At 41.2% G+C, this 20,028-nt stretch overlaps 1 protein-coding gene across 1 annotated transcript in view; it reads right to left on the bottom strand.

The window, feature by feature from the left end:
* Positions 1-8,550, bottom strand: part of tmtc2a (transmembrane O-mannosyltransferase targeting cadherins 2a) — a 193,186-nt gene extending 184,636 nt beyond the window's left edge. Inside the window, exon 1 of the mRNA XM_041216307.1 lies at positions 8,140-8,550. Coding sequence (XP_041072241.1) covers positions 8,140-8,222 — 83 coding nt within the window. The 5' untranslated portion in view covers positions 8,223-8,550. The remainder of the gene's footprint in view (positions 1-8,139) is intronic.
* Positions 8,551-20,028: the final 11,478 nt, after the last annotated feature.

The following is a 20,028-nucleotide window of genomic DNA, read 5'->3' as shown; positions in this document are numbered from 1 at the left end:
TAAGTATAAGTGGTGCTGAAAGAGTTAAGAAAAGAATTGCAAAAATTTTGACTCCGTTATTTATTCCTTTTTAACAATTCATAGTTTATTTCTGTTTTTCGGATATGCTTAATAGTAGATAACTTTCTAACCAGTATAAATAAACTTTAGGTCTGCAAACAGCTTAACAGAAAAGGTTCTGACAGAGCCCTGACATGCTGTGCTCTCTTTTATCAGCCTTGCTCAATGATATTGCCATACCAGCTGTTAATACATGGTGTGCTTCCTGATTAGTAATGACACTGTAAAAAGGACTATTTGAGGCTGTTTAATATTTTCTTCAATGGATCTTTCCTGTTGTAATTTCAATTACTCTCAAAGATATTTCCTTAAGAAGAATTTTGGGTTAAAAAATCACAGAGCCCCTTGCCTTAAGAATTGAGATTTTAGTTATAAACATCACACCATCTATTTTTAAACAGATGTTAAAAGCAATTTCTAGTTTAGTGGGAAGAGAGGCTTATGTGAGATGCGTGACCTTTTTCTAGTATATTTTGGCAGTGGAGTGTAGCTACTGTCAATAATTTACAATGTACTAAATAGTTTCTTCAACCATGAAAGTTGCTCATTGGGCACAATAGCAAACAGCAACTCTGGATGCGCTACAGCTGATTATGTATTAAATGCCCCTGACCTCTCAAAATTTGCTCATCTTGCTTTTAAGTTGGGCAATTTTAAAAGGAAATGATGTACTGATGTTGATATTTATTTGCATTAAATGGGAGAAAAGGTGTAATCGTTTTAGCATGACTTCACTAGCCTGGAAATCTAGAGAGGAAACAGTGTTATTTTTCTCTGTTTTCTTTCTCTTTGTAACAAAGTCTTTCTCATCATATCAGCAAATTTACCGCATGTTACACCATAGCTGACAGGAATATTGATAAAGCATCCATCTGGCTTCAAATAGGTGACTGAAATTTTTGACTCAAAATATCAAGGTTACTGCCAAGATGTCTGACCCAGAAGAAATACAGTAAATCACATAATCAAGCTTCCAAAAACCTGTTGTTTGAGAACAAAAAATTGCATTAGCACACCATAATTCTCCAACCAATTACTATATAGGTCACTAGAACCGAGCGGTAGCGTACACTGTCAACTTACTGAATATTTTTACCATGTTAACGTTTCCATATTTCAACTTTAAATCTAAAATTGTAGCATCTAAATATGAAATATATTTAATTATAAAGACAAATGTTGATTTTTTTATTATAATACATCATCTTAGAAATATTATCCCTTGGTGCTTTAGCTATTTCAATTATTGCAGATTAACAAAGATCACAGGGAATACAGATTAAAATGTATCTGCAAATAACCAAGAGTTATCTTGCTCTACACAATGAAAATATGCTCACAATGGGGTGACCTGCTAATCATTGCTTATTAGTGAATTCAGAAGCATACTTTTTAATCTGCTGCTCGATTTTGAGCTCAGCCCTAAACACTGAAAATTAATTTCGTGCAATGTTAGACTGTTGATAAACATCTCAACTCATAACTCCAGTTTAAAGTTAGCGCTGATGCAAATTCATGCAAATCAGACTGCTGTGCTGTCAAATCTGACCCGCTCATCCATTCTGATCACATTCTTGTTTGCAGCATACAATCATGTTGGCAGCTTCATACAACCCAAATTATGCCCTGATCCGAATGCTTGAGTGATCTGATTAATTTCATAAATACTAATCTGAAATGAATTCAATCTAACACTGTTGGCAGTGTAAAAATATATAACTGAGGACAAGAAATAAGAGGTGAGGAAATCTTGGTCAGTTTAATTTGTTTGTTTACAAGGTTTCTCCAAAAAATCTTTTTGAATTTAACTTACTGAATGGTTAAGACTTTGGGCTGGGAAATCTAAGTTTTTTAACCAAAGTCACAAATAAAACGCTGTTGAAGTCATGTAATTGTTGTACATTCACCAACATTATTATGCCTTGATTATATCCAAGAATTGAATTTATAATGTATTTGATGGGAGTTAAATTTAGCTCTGAGACCTCATAGATTGGAACTTTTGGAAGAACCTGGAATCAGAAATCAACGATGGTTTCTAAATGCTGGTATGAAATAAATATATGATTCAATGTTTTAATAAGAAGGGTTACAGGAGTTATTGTTTATGGGCAACAGCATTTAATTGTCAGACTCTGATGTATCTAATACATTGTTCACAGCATTATTTAGATGAGGGTATACAAACATAGTGGAAAACAGTGACATTCTAGGAAGAATTGGTTTGTTTTCAACTCAAGAGATGGGCACATGATCGATTGTAGTACCAGACTTGCATGCTTAATCCGCAAGTTGAGAGAGAGACCAGTACTTCCCACAATGGAAAGGACACTGGATGACTATCTGGAAAACACAACTGAGGGCTTTTGATTACATCACAATGAGGATAAAGGCCAGGCATTGTATCAATGTGAAAACACCAGTGTAACTCTCAACAATTAGGTTCCGGTCTGACTCTTGAGAATACTGAAAATCCAAGGAACAAGATAAAGGCACCACACATTGGTTGAGCAGCTCACCAAATGTAACATAAGTTCAATCCTATGAAAATGCTTCTGGCTCAGATTTTGCAGTAGTAATGAGAGCAAGACTGTCAGTCTTTACTCCTCTGAAATTGACAGCAAATTCTGGAGTTTCCACATGCGCAGTTAAATGTAGAAATCCAAAAGCTGATATCAGTGATTCAATGCTTCCCTGTAGGATTGCTGCTGGAGACTCCCCCAGACTTCAAGCAAGTAGAAATCACTGAACTGATAAAAACTTGACCTTTTACGCTATTAGTCTTGCTGTTAAAAGCCTTGAAAAATATACACCTTGTTGAATGTGGTATAACTGTTTTTTAACCGCAAACTAAATACGTAATTTTGCTGATCAGCCTCACTGACCCTGGAAAACTATTCATATGTTTGTGGACTGTCAAATTTCTCCATCATGACACTAAAGCATTCACTTTTATAAAGGGTTTGTTTATGATATTTCAGTTTCTACATAATCCCATGTTTATGATCTGGTCATTTATTTCACTCTTTGTAAAGATAATAATAAGATCATAAGAAAAAGGAGCAGGAGTAGGCTATTCAGCCCAGTGAGCCTGCACCACCATTCAAAAAGATCATGGCTGATCTAATTGTGGCCTTAACTCCATTTTCCTGCCTGTACCCCCAAAATCCTTAATTCCCTTGTCAATTAAAAGTCTAACACAGCCTTGAATATGTTCAATGACTCAGCCTCCACTGCTTGCTTTGGACAAGAATTCTAAAGACCATAAGATTTTAATTAAAAGTGAAAAATTCAGTGCATTTTACTTCCTGGTATCCTGTCTGCAAGAATGTTTCAATGTGATTGGCTGCTTACCCTCCTTGATGCCATCACTGTTGCTGAATGCCTGGAGATCCCCTTGACTTTGCACCAGGTACTAACTAACATTGGGAAAGGGGTTCCGTAGAAGAGTCATATAGATTCGAAACGTTAACTCTGCTTCTCTCTCCACAGATGCTGCCAGACCAGCTAAGATTTTCCAGTGCTTTCTGTTTTTATTTGGAAAGGGGGAATCCATACCACAGAGGTCACTAGTTTGAAAAGGGAAAATCCATACCACGGAGGTCACTAGCTACGATTTTCCAGCGCTTTCTGTTTTCATTTGGAAAGGGGAAATCCATACCACGGAGGTCACTAGTTCTCTTTGGGCAGCTTTCTTCGAGGTCAGCAGCAAGCACCATTGCATCGCCACTGACTGCGAAATCCAGACCATTCACCTGGGAATAATTCAAATTTAGCCACTGCCAACTACTCTCCCATGGCATTAACAAAGTTACCTGGATAACAAAGCTCTGTACATGTGCACAATGGTATTCTCCATGCCTGTCACCATGAACCCACAAAGAACAACATGGCATGCATATTCTAAGATGCACAGCATGCAAAAGTTAAAGACAAAGAACATGTAATATGTAGCAGACTAAGAATTTCATTGTGATTCAATGAGTGCAAAGCTGCTTTGTCACCGAACTCAATGTGAGGCATAATGAGATGCAAGTGACAGCATAACTTGAAATGCTAGATGCACATTGCATTTTAGGAACAATAAGCTTCAATATAACACCATTTGAAGAAGAGCAGGGGAGTTTTCCCACTGTCCTGGACAATATTTATCCCTTGATCAACTCTTGAAACAGATGATCTGATCATTTAATTTGTTGCCATTTGTAAAATTAAATTTAAAATTTAACATTCACAGCCACTGAAATAGCAAAGCACTTTACAGCCAATTAATTACTTTAGGAATGTAGTCACTGTTGTAATATGGGAAACACAACAACCACTTTGCTCACAACAAACTCTTACAAACAGCAACATTGTAATGGCCAGGTGATTTGTTTTTGTGGTGTCGACTGAGGATAAATGCTGGCTAGGACAACGGGGTAACACTTTGCTCTCTTGCAATCATGATATGAGCTCTTTTACACCCACCAAAGAGGGCAGACAGGGCCTCAGTTTAACATCTCATCTGAAAGATGGCACCTCCAACAGTGCAGCACTCCCTTAATACTGTACTAGAGTGTCAGCTATGGTTTGTTTGTGTTCCAGTCCTGGAGTGGACCTTCTGACTCGGGGATAAGAGTGCTACCAACTGAGCCATAGCTGACACCTGTGGGGCATTTGAAATCTGTAAGATCTTGCTATGTGCAAATTTGCTGCTGTATTTTCTACATTATAACAGTGACCACAATTTAAAAGTCCTTCATTGGTAACACACTTTGGGGTATGATGGGGTTGTGACAAGTATGATACAAGCAAAATAATTTACTTCCATCTGCTGAATTTTTTATTCATTCATGGGATGTGGGCATCACTGTCCAGGCCAGCATTTATTACCCATCCCCAGTTGCCTGAGTTCAGCGGGCATTTAAGAGTCAACCATATTGCTATGGGTCTGGAGTCACACGTAGGCCAGACCAGGTAAGAATGGCAGATTTCCTTCCCTAAAGGACGTTTGTGAACCAAATGGGTTTTTGCAACAATTGACAATGGTTTCTTTTTAAATTCCATATTTTTTTAATGAATTCAAATTCCACCATTTAGCTGTGGTGGGATTCAAACCCAGGTCCCCAGAACATTACCCTGGGTCTATTGGATTACTAGCCCAGCAACACTACCATTATGCCATCATCTCCACCCAAATTGGAAGCCTGTATTTACTCTCCTAAATTCATTGAGAACCACCTAGCATTTATTTATATGTCTTAAAGGGCATTTTAATATGGTTGAAGTTATACAGATAATAACTAGTTGCTTTGACATCCCAATTGCCTTAATAAAAGTTGTGTTGTGTGACCTAAGATGCTAGTCTGATGTAGGAGCAGTTGTTTATAATCAATTGGAATGCTAAAAGATTGGAGAATCTTTTGATTCCTTGACTGGAGAATCATGATGAAATTTTCGCAATGCTGCATATCACATGATCATTTACCTCTTTCACTTTTGCATGCTAGAATAATATTGTTAACACCCATGAAAAACACCATAACAATGAAATGTGAATGACAAAAATTCAGACAATTCACATTTTAAAACAATCCGCCTTTACTGGAAAAACCTGTCTGTGGACTGGCTGTACAAATGATATGCCAATTACAATGGTAAACTGTACCCCCAAGTCAACAATTTGAAGCAATATACCACATTCACTTGTTCACCTCCTTCCATCACCCCCCACCACCCCAAGTTTGGAGTGTCTGTAAAATGTCACTTTGAGGACAATATCCTATTTTCTATTTTCAAATTATTTAAATAGTGCTCAAACTCTAAAGGAATACTCGCGGAAAAGCCCGACACTTCCCTTGGTTGCTAGATGAAAAATACCTAACTAAAAATCAAGGCTTTCCCAAACCTGCTAAAAAGAACACCATGAGGTACCACACTACCCGATTTAAGCTGTCATCTCTATATAACTTCTGAGAATTAGTTACAGAAAACAACTCAATCAACATTTAATCCAAACTTCCAGTACCTTTACTTTCCCTGCTGTTTATTCAAATCAATGTTCAGCAGGAGGTACTGACAGCAAAAGCGAAGTGACAAACCATCATGGTCCCGAAATGACTCCATGGGATACCGGCATCTAAACTCTTAACTATTCCTTTGAAATTCTTTCCTCTGTTATTTTAGTAGAGCCGTTAACCCATTTGGTTTTAAATGGGCTTTTTTTTAAAAAATGGGCTACTTTATTCTGGACGCGTTAATGCCGCCAATACAACAGCAAGAGATTTCGGGTGAACGTTAAGCTGATAAATCAGTATCCCACGCATCGACTGGCGGGACCATATTCCTGCACCTTCACTCTAAAATAAATGCTGAGAAGCTGGCAAGGGGCCAATCATTCTCTTGGTGTATAAATTCACACCCAGCCCCCTCTCCCCCCTCCCCAACCCCCCCACCACCCCATGTGTAATTTTAATTAAACTGGAAGAGTCGCAGAGCTTAGTGGGCTTATCCTGAACTGCTTGTCTTAAAGCACACGTGCTTGTCGTACTTGCGAAGGGCAGGCCAAGTCCTGAGCTGATATTTCTATTCGTCATATTTACTCTTTGCCGGATTCCAGTGCCGATCAAACTGGTTTAGTAAGTGTCGAAGGGTGCACAACAGATAGATGTTGTTAATTTAAACGTATTTCCAATCACTCAGAATGCACCCCCCCCCCCCCTCCAAACACACACACACCCTAGACACACACACACACACACATATACATACATACATATATATACAATCACACTGTTAGGCTCTTGGCAAGAAGAGAAGCTGATTTACGTTATTATTCAACGTGACAAAATGAGCCTATCAAAGCCCACGTACTTTCAATGAAAGTCGCTGATAATCATTTTTTTTTAAAAAGATGAAAGGTTGAACCTATCTCTAAGCATCTCTCACTGTAAACAACGCAAACACGCTGCCGTCGGGAGCAGCCTGACTCGCTCGCTGCCGGCAACGCTTTCACTATTCCTCCGGTTCCATACCAAATGGTTTCTTTTTCTCAGGCCGGCCCTCCAGAAGCTGAGCAGAAGCACGGGGGGTGGGGGGAGAAGGAGGGAAAAAACACGTCTCCAGTTGACTGAAATATCGGCTTTTAATGGAACATCCCAAACCGTGCAGCGCCAACTTCATCAAGGGTAGTCAGTCCTCTGATGAGAACCGATCAAGTCAATGTACCGTCAGTTCTAGGTCGGTTTAATTTAAATAGAGCGTGAAAACCCCAGACACTGAAGTTTATCCACGCGTGATTGTTCTCATATATTCCAATTATGCAGCCACTAAATGGTAATCAGATTAAGTCACCGGAAACTGAATTAAACTCAAGATTCACAATAGCCGGGACTCTTTTAATCAATTTGCAACAATTCTGCGCATCAAAACACAGCGGTTTTCACCAATGGAACACCAGCAAAGCTGTGAGGTTTTACAGGGGGTTTCAGAGTTTCTTAGACAACAGCTGACACATTTTTCACCTCGCGATCGGATTTTTTTTGACATGTATTTAAAGAGAAATAGCTTCTTTTCTGAATCTGTAAGACAATGCTGGCAAGAATGAGGATTTCAGCTACCACAGTAAATATTTAAAAAAAAACACCCTTGTGACTTGGAGCTAAATTCATTGCCAAAATGTGAGGGAATCTGTGACTATCCTGCTAGGAATAGCCCGTGCGGTTTTATGTCTAATCGGCTGTCATGATGGTGGGTGGGGGGGGATCTTTATTTCTCCCTCACCTAACCCATCCCCACCCCCCCAACCCCCAACCCACCCCAAACCCCCTCCCCAAAGGGGATCGCTAGGTTTTACAGCTGGGCTGGAACAGCATCCGCAGACCCCTGGTGACCCAACTCCAGAGTTTTCAGCGCAAACAAGATTTTCATTTCGATCCCCTCCCCACCCCTCCACGGAGGAGACGCTCCCAGCCTACAGATTCAGAGCAGAACGGGGCGAATTGCCCCGGCAAAACACACACACACACACAAGAAGAGGCTGGCAGCAGTTTTTAAGTGATCAATCAGGAAGTATGGAAAAGAGAGAACAATACCTACCTGTCATCGTAACAGAAGTCAGCACTCAGTGTGTTCAGATATAGGGCAACAGCAACAGCGCTGCTCACAAATTCAGAAATCATGTCTACTACAGTATCGCCTGGGCTCCTCTGTTCACCTCGCTGGGTCGGATCCGCATCCTCGGGGGCTGTTTATTTTTGTTGTTGTTGCTTTATGGTTTTTTTTTGTTGTTCTTTTCTTCCCACACCCCCCTCCCTCCCTCCTCTCCCCTATTTTTGTTTTGAGTCTCTGTAACCTCGCAGCAGACTGCAAGGTGCTGCCGCTAGCCCCGGGACTTCGCCGTGCAATCGGTCGGCTACATTTAACAATCCGCTACTAGTCCAGTGTCTGTGTGTGTCTCTCTCTCTATATATAAATGTGTAAAGGCTGCAAACAGTGAGTGAGTGAGTGAGTGAGTGTGCGTGTGAGTGACTGTGTGTTTCTGCTTCTAAGAGCGGAGCCGCGTGTGGGGACCCCCGCAGGCAGCAGCGCGCATGCGTGCAGCCCCGCCCCTGTCAGTGCCGGTCAAGCGGCTCGAGCGAGCGCAGCCCAGTCGCCGCTCGCGCTCCCGCTCCCCGCTCCGAATGTCTGAGCGGCTGTCACTCAGCAGCCCCGCCCCCCTCCCGCCCCCCTCCTCTCACTGTCAGTGCCGGTCAGGCGGCTCGAGCGAGCGCAGCCGAGTCGCCGCTCGCGCTCCCGCTCGCAGTGTCTGAGCGGCTGTCACTCAGCAGCCCCGCACCTGCAGCCCTGGCCGTCAATAGGCGGCATCAGGAAAGCCCCCTCCCCCTCGATTTTAAATGGTCAAATTGCAGAATGTCGAGCCTGGGGGTGTCCGGCCCGGGAGCGGACGCGATTCCCGGCTGCAATTCCCAGCGTGGGCTCGGCGTTAGAGCTTTGATCCCAGTGTTGCCCGACCATTCCTGGTCCTGGTCTTGCAAGGACAAGGCTCCCCCGCACCCCCCCCCACCCCCCCCATCCCCCCCATCGGGTCATCGCTTGCTTGCCATTGATGAATGGGCCGAACTGTCAACGCCGCGGTCTAAGCACACGTCAACATCCCGCTATTTGTTCCTCTGAATAATGCCCCTTTGCAGATCCCGGTCTGTCACTGTCAGCATCATCAGGAGAAAGTATGATTATTAATGGCGCAACTTAGCCCGATGTTAAAAAAAAACTGCATCGACAAGTTTATGGGCATCCTCCGAACATACTCAGGGATTATAAATTAAAAATAAGCGAGCAGGTAGTTTGTGTTAAAAGTTGCAATGGGGTATTTGGGATCAATCTCTGCTGCTCTCTTCCTGGCTAACGTCATAGGGCTGGGGAATACAAGAGTTAGTCGGAATTGCAGATTTGGTGATGTAGAATGAAGCTTTCCTCCGTTTAACGAAATGGTAAAGCAGTTATTTGTAAACATGCGTACAGTTCCGCTAGGAGAACTCGTCACCCAATTGACACGCAGCGTCAAAAGTATTGTCAGCAACATTTTACTATATATGCAAAACAGAACACGATAGCAGTCTAGGATTGTTCCAAACGTTATCGTACAATGTGCTTTATGCTGTTACTCGAATGGTCTTACACACATTTTGCAGTCGATGTGCATATAGGTTTAACCTTGGTAAATTTGTTCTCCAATTTCTCATTTAAATAGAATTACGCTTAGTTTATATAGTTTATATATTTATAATATTCCTGGACGCTTTCTTAATCCCAAACATTAGAAGTTAAATCATCCCTTTCTTTGTGTGAAACACGGATCCTTGTACCTCTTAAAGAAAAATGACACAGATGCTGTGAAGCGAACATTTCAGGTCGATGACCTTGCACCGGTGCTATGAGAGGTGCACTGTATCTCTCGCCACAGATGCTGCCGCCAGACCTGTTGACTGGTTCCAGCATTTACTGTTTTCATTTCAGATTTCCAGCGTCCACAATATTTTGCTTTTGTGTCATTGTGCTTCATATCGAAGTCCAGTAATGGTTCCAAGTGCAGCGAAGTTGGAAAACGTTTGTATGGAAAACAGAAAATGCTGGGACTACTCAGCAGGTCTGGCAGCATCCGTGGAGAGAGAAACACACGGGAACTTGGAAAAACTTCAGACCAGCAATATTCCAAGCATCTTCTCTGTCATTCACATTTTACCAGGAAGCTTCGGTTTACTAACTCCCAAGTCATAATGAGAAATGTCCTCGGTGATTTGGGGTCTAGGGAATTACATCTCATACAAACAAGTGCACCTGCATTACACCACCCACCGAGATGATGGGATGTCCCTTTCTTATTATTCTCGATTTATTTAGAACCCTCTCAATGATCGGCTGCTGACCATTTCCAGCTCCGGAATTAAAACTTCAAAGTACTGTTGCCTTTTTTGAAAAAAATATCCACACAAACTTTTGCCAGCATTTCCCTTTCCTCATCTCCTCCTTAGTAATTGAAGGAATGCATGCTAACTGAGGACCGAGGACGGTTGTGTGTGTGCTAAGCATCAGGAAAGCATCAAAAACAGGAAATAACAAAGGAAACAGACAATTCTTCAGAATGTGTGTTTGCTTTTTCTTGACCATCCTATCTTGATGTGGTTTGTGGATATTTCTAGTCATCCTCCTCAAACTATTCAGCGCCTTCTCTCACTGCTATCTAAGCAGCATGTTGGGGAGCGCTGGTTATGGCTGAACTTCAAACAAGCAAGTAACTGACATGCAAAAATGCCAGAATCTACAGCTATAAGCTTGTTTAGCTTACTTTATTCAGAACGAATTATTTTTTTCCGTTTCACACCAGTTTGCTGTAATATACCAGGACTTGTATCATTTATGCCCTCTAGCGGCGGTTTCCCCCTCTTTTTTTAAGCACACGTCCCTTTTGAGGATGAATTGTATATTAAGTCGCAGAAATCTCCAACAAGCTAGTTATTGCAGTTATTAAATTATTCAATTGCACCATGACTTCAGTTCTGTAACCTGCATTACAGCTCTATCTAAACGGTTAGACACCTTGTTGTAGTTTTTTTAAAAAAACTAACTGCAAGTTTAATTCTCATCTTTTATTTATGAGAGTTTGCTTAAGTTCATGCTTAAATGTTACTTCAGATCTTATTCCATTGTTGTTGCAGTGACTCCAGAATACAATTCACAATTCCTAACTAACATTATCGACATATGGTTTATCTGGTACAACGCTCGAATGAATGGCCTTTCCTCATGTATACTGAACATTGATTCCTCTAGTATAACATCCGAATGACGATTCCTCATGTATTCTAGACATTGATTGTCAACAGGCTCTAAGGCCATGGAAGGTATCACAGCTGGACTCCACTAGTCACCAATTGTAAGCCACACAACTGCCATTTCCAACGGGAGTCACTGGCTAGCCAATTGAACCAACAGTCTGGTCCGTTTTCCTTCTACCCACACAAAGAGATATCTAGCAACCCAACTGTTGCCCCAGTCAAGATAGACTAATTCAGGACAAATCAGGAATTGAACCTGACTTGTGGTACACTTATCTTTTGGGAGGAGCCTGTAACAGTTTCTAACTGATAACATCGGCGGAAGTGAAACAAATGTAATGCAAGTTAAAAACATTTAGATTCACGTTGGGAACTGCTGCAGTCAGCACCAACAAATTGAGGACAGGCTGTGGGGAAGGTCTTTGGTCTGTGACCTAATTTGAATATCTGTCTACAAACATGGAGGAATATCAACAAGATGAAAAAAAACAAAAGAAGCTGAGGGTCTTTTTGGCTCAGATATGTTAATTTGGGTTGAATATCCTACCTGATGTAATTTACAATTATCAATATCAATTAAAATTATTGCTTTAAAGTTAGACATTGTTACAGATACCTGACTTCCATCGACGTCAGTCATGAATAAGAGATTATATTGTGTGTTTATTATTGTTATGCATTTATATTCTCCAGTTCTTTTCTGCTACTACTTTTCATCAGAAGTAACATCAACTCTTTTCTTCTCCGCCGATGCTGCCAGACCTGCTGAGTTTTTCCAGGTAATTCTGTTTTTGTTTTGGATTTCCAGCATCCGCAGTTTTTTTGTTTTTATCTCTGTAATTATACACCATTGCCCAAGGACAGGTATAACATTTTCTCAAGAACCATAACTGTCCACTAGGAGGTATACTAGGGCAGCCTGAGTGTTGGACCATGAATTTGATCTCCCTGCATGTGGAAAGATAATCACTATCTAATCAGCTCTTCCTGTGATATGTTGGTTGTGATTCAGACTTGCTGCACTATTTTTTATATTCATTCATAGGGTGTGGGCTGCACTGGCAAGACCAGCATTTATTGTCCATCCCTAATTGCCCTTAAGAAGGTGGTGGTGAGGCATCTGCTTGAACCACTGCAGTCGTTGTGGTGTAGGTCCATCCAAAGTGCTATTAGGGAAGGAGTTCCAGGATTTTGACCCAGTAAGACTGGAGTTAGAATGGTGTTTGATTTTGAGGTGATTCTGCTGCCCTTTCCCTTCTAGGTGATAGAGCTTGCAGCTTTGGGAGTTGTTGAAGATGGAGGGAGTGAATATTTAAGGTGTTGGATAGGGTGGCTATCAACCAAAATGCCTTGTCTCAGATAGGGTCAAGCTTCTTGAGTATTGTTGAAGTTGCACTCATCCCAACAAGTGGAAAGCATTCCATCATAGTCCTGAAATGTACCTTGTAGATGGTGAAAAGATTTTGGGGAATCAGAAGTCACTGCAAAATATTCAGCCTCTGACCTATTTATGTGGCTGGTCCATTTAAGTTTATGGTCAATGGTTATGCTAGGATATGGAGTGGATTCAACATTGGTGATGTCACTGAATGTCAAGGGAAGGTGATTAGATTCCCTCTTGTTGGAGATGGTCATGACCTGGCATCTGTGTGGGGTGAATGTTATTTGCCACTTCTCAGTCCAAGCCTGCATGTAGTCTAAGTCTTGCTGTATGCGGTCACAGACTGCTGCATTATCTGAAGAGTGGAGAATGGAACTGAAGACTATTTAATCAACAACAAGCATTTCACTTCTAACCTTACGATGAAAGGCAGTTCATTGATGAAGTAGCTGAAGATGGTTGGGTCCAGGACACTGCTCTAAAGAGCTCCTGCAACAATGTGGTGCATTACTATACCGATCATCAGACCATCTATTGGTAAATTTAAAATATGCATAAAGCAGTATGATAGTGCAAGATGTTAGTACTAATATGATCCTTATGGAGTTTAAGGAAATTAGTTAATTCTTGTACTTCTCCACAAGATCCAGTGTTGGCCATAGTATAACAATGCGTAAAAGCAGATATCAAGCTCTTAGTCAGAAAAAAGATGAAAATTAGAAAGTAAGGCATCCTAGATCACTCTTGTACATCCACAATAAGCAGCCGAGAGACAACCTAGTTAATGGTTGTCTGCCCACTGCCTGAGCTGCAGTTCGCAGCATAGACAGTATTAGTTAAATCTATATATATTTAAAATTTCATTTTATTTAAATATTAAGACATCATATAGCCTTGGAATTTGCAATCAACATAAAAAAACCCTGTCATAATTAAAAGGAGGCAAAATAGCAAAGAACTGGAAGAACATTTGGAGGACTGCATAAGGAAAATATTAGTTAGAAGATTACAATATTTTTGTTCAAATTAAAACTGAAATCTGAACTAAAAGCAAAAAATGCTAGGAACACTCAGCAGATCTGCTAGCATCCATGGAGAGAGAATTAACATTTCATGTCTGTATTTTCATCAGAACCCAGATTGAAATCAAGACTGAAGACAACTGTCAACTACAGAAATTTTAAAATAGAAACTTAAGTTGTTCTAAAATCTACTGCATCAGTAAAACAGTGACAAAATAACAAATCAAATGATACTTAAAGGAAAACTTGTATTCCTTATTCAAATGTGTCTCACACAGCACAACAGTGACAAGAGCAACTGTTCCCTTGCTGCAGAAATTATCAGTGTTTATCTGGAAGTTTGTTCAGTCAAAGGTTTCAGATGTTCATATTCACCATAAAATCTATCAAAGTACATAATATATCGCACAGAACCCAACTTAAGAGTATTGGTTGCACTGTGCCATGATTTAATAGTAATACGTTCTCATCCAAAGTGCTTTTGGTACATTTTATTGGCAACATGGCAGTTTAACGCCTAGTAGAGGTTCCGCAGTCATGGTGCAGTGTAATAAACAGGCTGTAAATACACACTTTAAAATTCTTTACAAGTGCTCCGTTCTTTATCAAACATTTGTTTATTTAGTGAATGCCTCACAGTTACAAGCCTATGTTCTATTCAGATCCATGTCCTTTTTGGAGGTAATGGATTTTTGTCAAATGCCATAAAAGTTCTGTACTGAGAAAGACAGACTGGTTGTCAGGTTTTCGTACGTAGAACACTCATGAATCATGCAGCACATAATTCTCCACTTTACTTTTTGAACATTTATTTCCTGGGACAACAATATTAATTGTAACCTAAGCATAATGACGCTGCTTTAAAATAAAACTTTTGTTTCAGAATTTCCAATTGCTTATCACAAAGTGCAATTAAGAAAAAACTCACAAAAATACAATAAAATCAAACTAAAATTTAAAAAGAAATCAATATCACACTACTTACAGTAGTTCAACAACAAATATAAGTCTTTAAACAGTAAAATACCTGAGGCGAAAATAACTTGGGCAAGAGATTCTGCAGTAATAATCTCGGTAAGTACTAAACCAAGGAAAGCTATAGAATCCTATTGAAAGCTGATATTTTCAAGGGCGGTTAGAATAAGGAAAACAAATTATAGTCTTTTACTTGGAGAAGTTTCAGGCATGATTTCCAGAACATTACTGATCAGTTCAATGTAAGGGAATGAGCATTTCGGGCACAGAAGTGGACATCATGCGTGTGGGATACAGAAAAACAAAAAAAGTAGAACATAGGGAAGTAGAGGAACTTTAGGGTCTGATATACCTCAGTCTCCTATAATGAGAAGAAGGAAGGAAGCATAAAACCCTCCAAGACCAACCCCACAGCAAATTCACGATTCAACTTTGAATACTAGGAGTTAACATATCTTGATTGATGACTCATTAAGGGTATCCAGTATGTAGCTTTGTGCTTATAGTGGCTGAACAACCATTAGGAAGCTTAAGGGGGGCATGGGTAATGCTTCTTCTTCTGAAAATGGGAATCCTTCTGGCTAGAGGAAGAAGAATAGCCACAACAAGTGAAAGGAAAGCATATAGCTGCAATGCCAGGGAGACCATAAGACCATAAGACATAGGAGCAGAAATTAGGCCATTCGGCCCATCGAGTCTGCTCCGCCATTCAATCATGTTCATGATTCATAATCATGACCATGAGGAAGTGGAGACCCTATGCTTTCTCAGCAGGGTGTGTAGGCTCAGAGTTTTATGTACATGCGCTTCTCAGAGGAGCAGTGAATAAGGAGGTTGTACTTTTCCAGGGAACAACCACAGACCATCAACATCTGCAGCAAGAACTGAAACTCTGCCTGATGCAATCAAGGCCACTAAGCCAACAACTTTTTGCCTCTAGGTACAACAGGCAATATTAGCAACATCTAACAGATGGCAGTTTGTGCTTGCATCAAGCCTATGACTGATGCCATGTTTGTTAAAGCAAATTAGAGCAAGGTTATTTGGCACTGAAATCAGGAAGCACTTCATACAAATGGCTATGGATGCTGATGATTTGAGGTCGATTTTTGTTAGGTAAGGATCCCAAAATAAATGGAACTAAAGTGAGCTAATGAAGTTGAGATACAGATTAGCCATGATCTAACTGCCTTGTGCAACAGGCTTAAGGGGTTGAATGGCCTACGCCTATACCTATGTCGATCATCGGAGTATTCATGTTACCTTCTCACTGCCTGGATAGGCCTGCTGGTTTACTCCACTACAGCTCAGACATACGATAGTGGCTTTCTGTATAGTTCATAATTTTGCTCTGTGCTAGGAAAAATAAGAGACTTAAACCAGCTCATGAAGACAACACAAATGACATCAAAGGTTGTGAAGAAATGGGAGGACTTCAAGACAAGCTTGAAGCCAAAGATTTTCAGCAGCCATTTATCACTTCAACTGAACAACCTCTGCCATGCATCCACATCCTCACACCCCCACCAGACTAATTGTCATGCCCAGCATCTGTTTCAATATTTACACTCTAATAGCTTCTGCTCAAAGATCAACATTGATATAATTGCCACCTGGAATTGCAAAGTCACCAGCTACTTTAGGACAACTTTGCACACAAAGGGCAGAATTTTACAGCCCCGTTTCGGTGGGGATGGGGCCATAAAATGCGGCGAGACATTCTAAATCTCATTGGCTTTGGCGGGAACGTAAAATCCCGCTGCCGTAAAGTTTCGCCCAAAGATTTCAACACAACTTATAACCACAAACAAATTATTATCCAGATGTGAGACCATAGTGCCTTCCTTAAGTGGTTTACTGTACTAGTCCCACAAAGATGCTCCTCCCCCAGTTGCCTCAGCATAAGAAATGTAAGGTTGCTATAGATCACATGAGTGCTCTGGCGATGTTTATGCTGCAGCTTGAGAGGATAACTCCACATGATATCGAGAAACAGCTGAAGGCATTGGATATAGCAAAGGCTATGGGCCCCAACAGCATCCCAGCTATAGTACTGAAGACTTGTGCTCCAGAGCTAGCTGCACCTCATACCAAGATTTTCAAGTACAGCTACAACAGTGGCATCCACCCAACTATTTGGAAAAATGCCCAGGTATGTCCTGTCCACAGAACATAGATAAATCCAATCCTGAAATTACTGCCCTATCAGCCTACTCTTAATCATCAACAAAGTTGTTGACAATACTATCAAGTGGCACTTACACAACTATAACCTGCTCACTATTGTTCAGTTTGGGTTCTGCCAGGGCCACTCAGCTCCTGACCTTATTACAGCTTTGGTCTAAACATGGCAAAACAGTTGAATTCCAAAGGTGAGGTGAAAGTGACTGCCCTTGATAGCAAGGCAGTATTTGACAGAGTATGGCATCAAGGAGCCCTGGCAAAATGGAAGTAAATAGGAAATCAGCAGGAAAAACTAGCAAAGGAAGATGGTTGCTGTTGTTGGAGACCAATCATCTCAGCCCCAGAACATCATTGCAGGAGTTCCTCAGGGTAGTGACCTAAACCAGCCATCTTCAGCTGCTTCGTCAATAATCTTCCCTCCAGCATAAGGTCAGAAGTGGGGATGTTCACTGATGTTTGTACAATGTTCAGTATCATTTGCGACTCCTCAGATACTGAGGCAGTCCGTGCCCACATGCTGCAAGACCTGGACAACATATAGGTTTGGGCTGATAAGTGGCAAGTAACATTTGTGCTCCACAAGTGGCAAGCAATGACAATCTCAACAAGAGAGAATCCAACTATCTCCCCTCACCAACAATTAATGTCCTCACCATTAACATTGTCTGTGTTATAATTGACCAGAAATCAAATGACCAGCCATATAAATACAGTGGCTATGAGAACATGTAAGAGACTGAGAATTCCGTGCGAGTGACTCAAGTTCTAACTCCCCAAAGCCTGTCCACCATCTACAATGCACAAGTCAAGATTGTGAGGTGAGGGAGTACTCTCCATTTGCCTGGTTAAGTGCAGCTCCAAAACTCACTAAGTACATCATCATCCAGGATTACTTAAATGGCACCCTATACCTTAAACATTCACTTCCTCCACCACCAGCACAAAGTGGCAGCAGTGTGCACCATCTCCAAGATGCATTGCAGTAACCCACCAAGGTTCTTTTGACTGCACTTTCCAAACTTGTGACCTCTACAACCGAGAACTGTGTGCAGTTCTGGTCGCCACATTATAGGAAGGATGAGATTGTACTGGAGGGGGTGCAGAGGAGATTCACCAGGATGTTGCCTGGGATGAAACATTTAAATTATGAAGAGAGGTTGGGTAGACTTGGGTTGTTTTCGTTGGAGCAGAGAAGACAGGGCTGACCTGATCGAGGTGTACAAGATTATGAGGGGCATGGACAGGGTGGATAGGGATCAGCTGTTCCCCTTAGTTGAAGGGTCGGTCACAAGGGGACATAAGTTCAAGGTGAGGGGCAGGAGGTTTAGGGGGGATGTGAGGAAAATCTTTTTTACCCAGAGGGTGGTGACAGTCTGGAATGCGCTGCCTGGGAGGGTGGTGGAGGCAGGTTGCCTCACATCCTTTAAAAAGTATCTGGATGAGCATTTGGCACATCATAACATTCAAGGCTATGGGCCAAGTTCTGGTAAATGGGATTAGGTAGGTAGGTCAGGTGTTTCTCACATGTCGGTGCAGACTCGATGGGCTGAAGGGCCTCTTCTGCACTGTGTGATTCTGTGAGAAGAACAAAGCCGGTAGACGCAAGGGGACACCACCATCTGCAAGTTAAGCTCCAAGCTACACACCATCCTGATTTGGAAAATATCACCATTCCTTCACTATTGCTGGATCAAAATCCTAAATGGAATTCTCTCCTTAACAACACTTAACTGTGCCTTCATCAGATGGACTGCACTTCCAATGGGTGAATAGGTAAAAAGGCATCTGACCAGTTGTTGGAACTGTTTGGCTCAGCCAACTTTTACCAGCAGGGCAATTGTTAGTTGATAAAAGTACTGCAGATGCTGGAGACCTGAAATAAAGACAGAAAGTGCTAGAAAAACTCAGCAAGTCTGGCAGCATCTGCAGAGAAAGAAACAGATTTACCATTTTGAGTTCAAATTGACTCTTCTTCAGAGGCCATGGTGAGGGTGTGGTTTGCGATTATCCTGAGAGATGGCAATATGTTTAACACTTATTGCACAAATGATGCGTTGTGGGGTTGCAGTTCAACATTCCCACTGATGTGAGAGTGCAGACTGTAGCAGATCTGTGATGAGAATGAAGTCCTTTTCTAATCAATAACCTAGCTAGTCTGAGGCTGAGGAGAACAGAGAGCCTACAGTCTGTATGGCGACAGAATGGGCATCCCTGAGAAACGATATTACTGAGGCCACAGGGCTAAACTGTCACATCCACTGAGGTTACCATGTTCTCTATGTTTGGCTGTGGAATGTCAAAGCCATGCACACAAGAATCCCAGAGAACTTGGTTGTGAACTGGTCCACCATCTCCAACGTATGGAGGTAACTCATTGGCAGTCTGTCCATTACATTAATCAACTGATGATGTAGAGAAAATATTATATTCAGGATTGAACCACTGAACAATTAAATTAATTTTGGCCTCAGCTTCCTTGCCTTCATGTACTTCTAGACAAGTTTAAGCATAATCTGCGGGATTAGTTCTTGTAATATCCACACATACACCAAATGTAACTGCTGCATTGACCATAATGGCCAAAATTTCAATCTCTCATCCAATTTAACAACAAAAACAGTATCAAATAGTTGTCCAGTGTCACTCCATTTTCCATTTTTCAAAGTAAGAGGATCATTGATTGCAGCCATGCAACTATCCTGCAGTTCATCCCATGTTAATAATGACCATGAATCATTCAACTGGTTTGTGTTATCATAACCTTACATGTGAACACCTTTCTAGACCTCGATCTGGGTTTGCAAGGTTGTAAATTGAAGCTCAGATGTGTGGTCTGCGGTATGCATGAGAAGGGATGTGAAAAGGTTGTGTGAAGGCTTGGCATAGGGCAGCAATGAATGTGAAACAGATTGATAAGTAACAATGTCATGCATGCTTGTACCTGGCAAATTGTGCTATTGTGTAAGTTTTCTTTGACAGCTTTCCTTATTTTCCATGTTTGGTTCTAGGTTCTTGTGAGTACTGAACACAACATTAACCCTCGCTGTTACCTCTGCACTGTACTACAAACTGCACTGATATCCACCTC

The sequence above is a fragment of the Carcharodon carcharias genome, chromosome 21 (assembly GCF_017639515.1).
Source record: "Carcharodon carcharias isolate sCarCar2 chromosome 21, sCarCar2.pri, whole genome shotgun sequence".
In the NCBI taxonomy this organism is placed as follows: Eukaryota; Metazoa; Chordata; class Chondrichthyes; order Lamniformes; family Lamnidae; genus Carcharodon; species Carcharodon carcharias.
The sequence above is the reverse complement of the archived record's forward strand: the minus strand, read 5'-3'. Positions and strand labels throughout refer to the sequence as shown.